We start from the raw sequence: 7,165 nt of genomic DNA, 5'->3' as shown, positions 1-7,165 counted from the left end.
TTATGTCCCATATGAATGACTGAAATCACTCTTTTATTCTAGGATGTCAAAACATCAAAGGTTTTGTGCAAACAGGAATAGGAAGTAAAAAAAAAAAATCAATATAAATATTTCTCAAGCCACAGAGAGGCAGGAAGGGGGAATGCTGACTCTCTAAAGTTCATCTGCACAAGTTCTCTCCCTCCTGTCATATCTTCCAGAACTTCTCTTTAATGTTGACCCAGACATTTTCTCCATAAGCAGAGGGTCATGATGTTGTTTCTCCTGATGTTCCTGGTGAACAAAACAGTTACTCTGAGCTGTCCTGCAAGTGATGCCTTTCCTGTTCCACATGAGTGGTACCAGCCTGGTGACCTTATCATTGGTGAAATTGTGTCTCTCATGGTTTACTCCTTTTATGAAATTCCATTCAGACAACACCCTTTTGTAAACTTTTATGATACACCAAAGTAAGGATTTTCCTTTGAATCATCTGACCAAAAGGATTGTTTATAGGACTAATAGCTGTTTCCATAGAAAAGGTAGAGTTCTCTATGAACTGTAGGAGTTCTTTGCATTTTGATTGTTTTCTAATGGTGAAAAAATGGGAATTTTGTATAAGGTTTGTTAAGGACTTTCTTGCAAGAAAATACATTTGGTGATTTAAGGTTATTAAAAAGAAGAATGCTGAAATTCTGCACTGTCACTTGACAAAACATATATCAATATGAGAATCTAACTAAATCTATTGGCATTCTACTTTTATGAAATGGATAGGGAATGATTGTGACATGGTAAACTTACTTTCATGTTTCTCTTTCTTGCAGCTTATTCTGGAGACAAATCACAGATGTTGACTCTGAGGGAACTTAGAATTAGGAGTATTGTGGGATGTTCTTTCAGAACTGAAAAGAATCCAAAAAAAAAGTGTATGGGGCTAGAGAGAATCTCACCCTAAATCTGTAATTCTTTCTCATTCAGTAAAGTTGCTAGATACCTCAGGGTAAAGAACAAAAAGAATACTAGTTTCAACTGAACACTGCAGTTAAAACTTTAGAAATTACCATAAGATGCCTTGTGATGAGTAACTAGGTAGAAAAATATAAAGGAAAATACTGCATGCAAAGTATATTGGAAGTGATTACAAAATGATTTAATAGTTCAATCACAGAGAAAAAAATGTTAGTCAGTTACAAACAATGACAACACTGGAAGAATTTGCAACATTATTTTTTGAAATGGTGTATTTAATCTATTTGCAGTGTAATCCCAAAATTCTACCAGCATGTCCTTGCCTTGGCCTTTGCTGTGAAGGAGATCAATGAGGACTCCCACATCTTACCCAACATCACTCTTGGGTTCCACATCTATGACAGTTACTACAACCCAAGGATGACCTATCGCACCACTCTGGACCTGCTTTTCAAATCCAAGGAATTTGTCCCAAACTACAAATGTGATGGCCAGAAAAAGCTCATGGCCATCATTGGAGGATTAGATTCTCATACTTCATCTTCTATGTCAGAAAGTATAAATGTCTACAAGATTCCACAGGTAGTTTGGGAAGGGGGTGAAAGAAAAACTTTGACTTCTTTGTAATTACTATTAGAGCTTATTTTTTTCCATGACATTTGCAGGACGTCAATTAAGTCCACTTTGTTCTCCCTTCTGCAATTTCTCCCTGCAATTCAGTAAATTGACTCAAGGTAATCCAACACAAAAAATGAAAATCATTTATTATGTTCATAGATCAAAATTAAATTTTAATACATAAATTACTGAACAAAATTAAACTTATTTGAGGGGTCAGCTGATGTGTTTTGACCATCATCTGGCAATAGGTGGCAATGCTTTGTCTTGGTTGGCATCTGATAATAATTTAGCATAAAACCCAGCTGTTTTTCCTGGGAATTGGTGGAGGATGGTGCTATATGTTCCTTTTGGAAATCTCTATAATAATTGCAGTAAAGGAAGTCATAACTGACTCTTTCTATTTCTCTAGAATCTCATGGAAATAGTCTTTTGTGTATATGTATTTTATTACATCTGCCATAGAGAAGGACAGAAGGTAATCCAGTTTGAAGGTAATCCTAAGGCTGGACAGAGTTAATATGTTCAGACAGTTAGCAGGTTTCTAAATGTTCATGGGGATGAGCATTCTGGAACTGTATATTAGGGTGCTAATTTTCCTTTGTAATCCAGTTATATTCTGCAGCTGAGAAAATATTTTACCTTGGGTTTTAGTTGCTTTTATGGTTCATCAGAAGTACCATCATGTACCTAGAATTTGAGAAGTTTTCAGTGTAGGCATACATTCATTCACTTTCCATCCAGAAGTTATTATTTTCATATATTTTCCCTTTGATTTTTCTGAAAAATGACTTGTTTGTTTGTTCGTTTGTTTGTTTAGTTGAGCTATGGCTCTTTTGCCCAAGAGGAATTTCAGACTACTGAGTTATCTTCACTTTACAGCATGATCCCAAATGAGGACCATCAGTACATTGGAGTTATACAACTTCTTCTCCGTTTTGGATGGACGTGGATTGGAGTCTTTGCTGGTGATACTAATAACGGAGAACATTTCTGGCAGAAACTGCAGCCATTGCTTTCCCAGAATGGCATCTGTTTAGCTTTCACCCAAAAAATTCCAAAACGAGCCCAGTTGGAAGCCTTGTCAGAATTGTTTGATGCAATCTCAATTATTTTTAATAAGCTGATAGATCAGAAAGCAAATGCTTTTCTCATCTATGGAGAATCATTCACACTTCTGTGGCTCAGAACTGTTGTTTTTCTACGTGATCCTGAAAATGAAGAGAGTGCATCATTTAGAAGGGTTTGGCTCCTGATGAACCCAATTGATTTCATACTGACAGGAATGCAAAGGGGTTGGGACCTCCAGATGTTCCATGGGGCTCTTGTCTTTGCAATTCATTCAAGAGAAATTCAAGGGTTCAAAGAATTTCTTCAGGTTATCAAACCTTCAGCCCATGAAGATGGATTTCGTCAAGATGTTTGGGATCAATTGTTTGAATGTTCTTTTTCAAATACAGAATTACCATCAATGAGCAGTGAAGCTTGTAGTGGAGAAGAGAATTTGGAGAATCTGCCTGGGCCTCTCTTTGAGTTGCAGATGACTGGCCAAAGCTACAGTATTTACAATGCTGTTTATGTGGTGGCACATTCTTTGCAGAAAATAGTGAGATCAAGATCTAAACAAAGAGAAATTCAAATGTTTCAATTTCCAGATCTGCAACCTTGGCAGGTAATCACTCCATGTAGTACCTATAGTTTCTGTCAGGAATAGTCATTCTCCTACACATCTTAATAGGCTTTGTTTTCCCTGGCCTGTGGCCAGATGTCAATAGAGATACTAAATGTGGTTCCTTTCACCTGTGGTTTCCACCCTTTTGAAGACCTCTATGTTTAAAACAATAGCTATTCTCTCTCTCCCTCTCTCTCTCTATCTCACAGAGAGAGAGAGGGAAAGAGAAAGAGAGAGCTTTGTACCAATGAAGAAGAAGCAGCGGAGGATAAGGTTATGTATGGTCTAGCTTTAATGAGTTGTTTAAATAGTGAAACAAAATCGTATTTGAAAGAACTTATTTAATTTCAAAAGCCTCTTTTTATTTAGCTTTTTCTGATTGACATTTTTTCTCATCTTTCCTCGAAATAGTATCAAATAAGTAATAGAATAGACCTGTACATTTCCATGCAATATAGATTATCAATTTTCTAGGTGTACATATTTTATATTTGTTCTCGGAATGGGAAGAATGTAAGAATGAATCTTAAAAATAATGGCCCCTTCCTCACATTTATCCTTGCAACTCCCTCTCCCTTTCATTCTCTTTCAAGTAGCTCCATCCATTTCTTCAAGGCATTTCTTTTAACAATTCAGCTGGAGAGAGAGTGTTCCTGAATGAGAAACGGGAAGCAACAGGTGGATTTGACATTATCAATTTGATCACTTTTCAAAACAGATCCTTCCAGAGAGTTAGAGTTGGAAAGTTAGATCCCAGTGCTCCAAAGGGGAAAGAATTATTCATTGATGAAGATTTGATTGTCTGGCACCCAGCTTTTAACCAGGTATGGACTCATTGAATGGATTATCTCTTGATCCATCAGGATCCTATCAAGATGTTTTTCTCTGTTAAACCATACTGAACATAGTCTCTTTAGACATCTAATTTCTGTGTTTGAAAGAAGAAAATGGCATATTCTGTATGTTTTCCATGTTGAGGCATTTACAAAATTGACCAAAGTACAATTTAAAAGCCAAGTTGTCATTATTTGGTTTACAATTCAATTTGAAATCATAAGAGTGACACATTTTCCAACACATTGTCATCATACACATTTATTTACTCACCCTCCCCTTCTTTTGCACATTCTTAAAATTTCAACATATTTTTAATCCATAGTATAAATCCAGTGAGATAAAATTCACTAGCCCTTTCTGAAGTGAACAATTCTTTTCCCACAGAAAGAGAAAAAACGGACATTGTTTTAAAAATCTCCCTTTGTAAATCCTTTCATGCTTATGTCCAGGTTCTTCCACTTTCTCAGTGTAATGACCATTGTGCCCCAGGATCCTGGAAGAAAGGGGCTGAAGGAAAACTTTTCTGTTGCTATGACTGTGTTCCATGCCCAGAAGGGAAGATTTCAATTCAAAATGGTAGGTTAGACATTCCATCAATGTTTCTTTAGAGAGCCTTAAGCAAACTGGAATGCACTCCTTTAGGATACATATATCCACTTTTCCAAACAGATCCTTCCAGAGAGTTAGTGTTGGAAAGTTAGATCCCAGTGCTCCAAAAGAGAAAGAATTGTTCATTGATGAAGATTTGATTGTCTGGCACCCAGCTTTTAACCAGGTATGGACTCATTGAATGGATTATCTCTTGATTCATCAGGATCTCATCAAGATGTGTTTCTCTGTTAAACCATACTGACCATAGTCTCTTTAGACATCTAATTTCTGTGTTTAGTAGTTCAACTAGTTCTTTAGGGTGAATCTTCATTTCTATGCCTGTGATCACAATCTGTTGTTCAGGTGTCAAAGTTTGTGCATAAAATTACTGCAGGTAGTGTTTCCTATAGAGGTACAAATATATATACATTGAACGAAAGATCTTATATAATCACATGATCTATATCTATTGATTGTCACATTTTCAACCTTGTATGCATTTGGTGTTCTTTTTCCTAAAATTGTTCACTCAATAAGCAAAATACGATGAAGTTTTGTAAACTCAAGATATATTAAGCATTTTTAAAAAAGAATGTACCGTATATTGATGTCTACTACTTTATGATGTCATCTTTATAACAGCAATTTTCAGCCTCATATGCATTTGGTGTTGTTTTTCCTAAGATTGTTAAAAGCTTTGACACCTGAACCGCCCAGAGCCCCTCTTTTGGGGGAGATGGGCGGTAGCGAAATTTGAATAATAAATAAATAACTAATTGTATGACCTAATAAACATTTGAATGGGAGATGACCAGCCAATTACAATTTGCAGAATAGACTGCGATTTAAAGAAAAAGTCTGCTGTTAAACTTCTGGTTAAAGTTTAAATCAACAATGATAGTTTTTACAATTGATAGTGTCAAGCTCAAAAAACAACCTTTTCAGGTCAGTTTAGTTGTGAATGAATGCTCACATTTTTCCACTTTAGCTTCCATTTTCTGGGCTCTCATTTCCGTGAAAACATGAAAGTAAGTGAAAGTAAAGAAGCTTCAGTGTTCTTCCCTATATTTTGGAAAAATAGGAAAAGTCAGCAGTGTCTATTTTGTAATAACTTGGAAAAATTTAGAATGGACTGCAGTTCAAATAATAATTAGTTTTTCCATTGTACTTTACTTTATGACAATTGTAAATGATACAATTGAGGAAAAACTGCATTTTCATATCAACATGATCAAACTGGTAACCAGTGAAAGAACTCAAAAAGAATAACAGCTGGAATCCAATCAAACAGCAATATTGAAAAAAAAATGAAATTAATAGATGACAAACTCCTTCACTTTTCTTCCAGATACAGATGACTGTTTTGAATGTTCAGAAGATCATTATCCAAATAAAGAAAAGAAAGGATGTATCCTGAAACTTGTGATCTTTCTAACTTTGGAAGAAACATTAGGAATTGGTTTAGCCTCCACTGCTCTTTGTTTCTTCTTCTTGACATCTTGGGTCCTTGCAATTTTTATTAAGCACAGGGATACTCCCATTGTTAAGGCCAACAACCGGGCCCTCACCTACACCCTCCTTGTCTCTCTCCTCTTCTGTTTTCTCTCCTCTTTCTTCTTCCTCAGCCCACCTGGCAGGGTGACCTGCCTTCTCCGACAATCCACTTTTGGCATCACCTTCTCAGTGGCCATTTCCAGCATCCTGGCCAAAACCATCACAGTGGTTGTTGCTTTCATGGCCATTAAACCAGGTTCCCACATGAGGAAATGGGTGGGGAAAAGATTGGCTTTTTCTACAGTCCTGACCTGCTCTCTCTTCCAAGTATGCATTTATACTCTTTGGTTGTCAACATCTCCCCCATTCCCTGAGTTAGACATGCACTCAGAATCCAGTGAAATTATTCTACAATGCAATGAGGGCTCAGCCTTCTTCTTCTACTCCGTCTTGGGCTACATGGGTATCTTGGCCATGGCCAGCTTTATTGTGGCTTTTCTTGCCCGTGAATTACCTGACAGCTTCAATGAAGCCAAGTTCATCACCTTCAGCATGTTGGCCTTCTGCAGTGTGTGGGTATCCTTTTTTCCAGCCTATCTGAGCACAAAAGGAAAAGCCATGGTAGCTGTGGAGGTCTTCTCCATCTTGTCCTCCAGCACTGCATTACTGGGATGCATATTTTTGCCAAAATGCTACATCATTGTTTTCCGGCCAGAGCTGAACCAGCGGGAGCAACTAATAAAGAGGAATTAGTACATCATGTGATCTTTCTTACTGTGAGAAATTGCTGACAAATAAGAATAGAAAGGCTGTTTGCTGTCAATAAGAAACATATAGAAGTTATTATTTGTTTCAAAGGAAGATTGATGGACGATTTTTATTAGGATTTATTGTGGTCACCCATTCCAAAAGAAGTGCTCCATTATTTCTTTCTTTCTTTCTTTCTTTCTTTCTTTCTTTCTTTCTTTCTTTCTTTCTTTCTTTCTTTCTTTCTTCCTTCCT

At 36.6% G+C, this 7,165-nt stretch overlaps 1 protein-coding gene across 1 annotated transcript; it reads left to right on the top strand.

Moving 5' to 3' along the window:
• The first annotated feature begins 252 nt into the window (after positions 1-252).
• Positions 253-6,916, top strand: LOC134497216 (vomeronasal type-2 receptor 26-like). Its single transcript, XM_063302888.1, has 6 exons — positions 253-449; positions 1,242-1,533; positions 2,390-3,175; positions 3,838-4,065; positions 4,528-4,654; positions 6,018-6,916. The coding sequence occupies exons 1-6, from the start codon at positions 253-255 to the stop codon at positions 6,914-6,916; spliced, it is 2,529 nt and encodes an 842-aa protein (XP_063158958.1).
• Positions 6,917-7,165: the final 249 nt, after the last annotated feature.

Source organism: Candoia aspera, chromosome 4 (genome assembly GCF_035149785.1).
Source record: "Candoia aspera isolate rCanAsp1 chromosome 4, rCanAsp1.hap2, whole genome shotgun sequence".
NCBI classification, from domain to species: domain Eukaryota; kingdom Metazoa; phylum Chordata; class Lepidosauria; order Squamata; family Boidae; genus Candoia; species Candoia aspera.
This window is presented reverse-complemented; position numbering and strand designations above follow the sequence as displayed.

Excerpts from the sequence above, each read along its gene's own strand:
- LOC134497216 (XM_063302888.1), top strand. The coding sequence starts at position 253 with ATGTTGTTTCTCCTGATGTTCCTGGTGAACAAAACAGTTACTCTGAGC. Across the intron at positions 450-1,241 it reads AACTTTTATGATACACCAAA|TGTAATCCCAAAATTCTACC; the intron begins GTAAGGATTTTC and ends ATCTATTTGCAG. Across the intron at positions 1,534-2,389 it reads ATGTCTACAAGATTCCACAG|TTGAGCTATGGCTCTTTTGC; the intron begins GTAGTTTGGGAA and ends TTGTTTGTTTAG.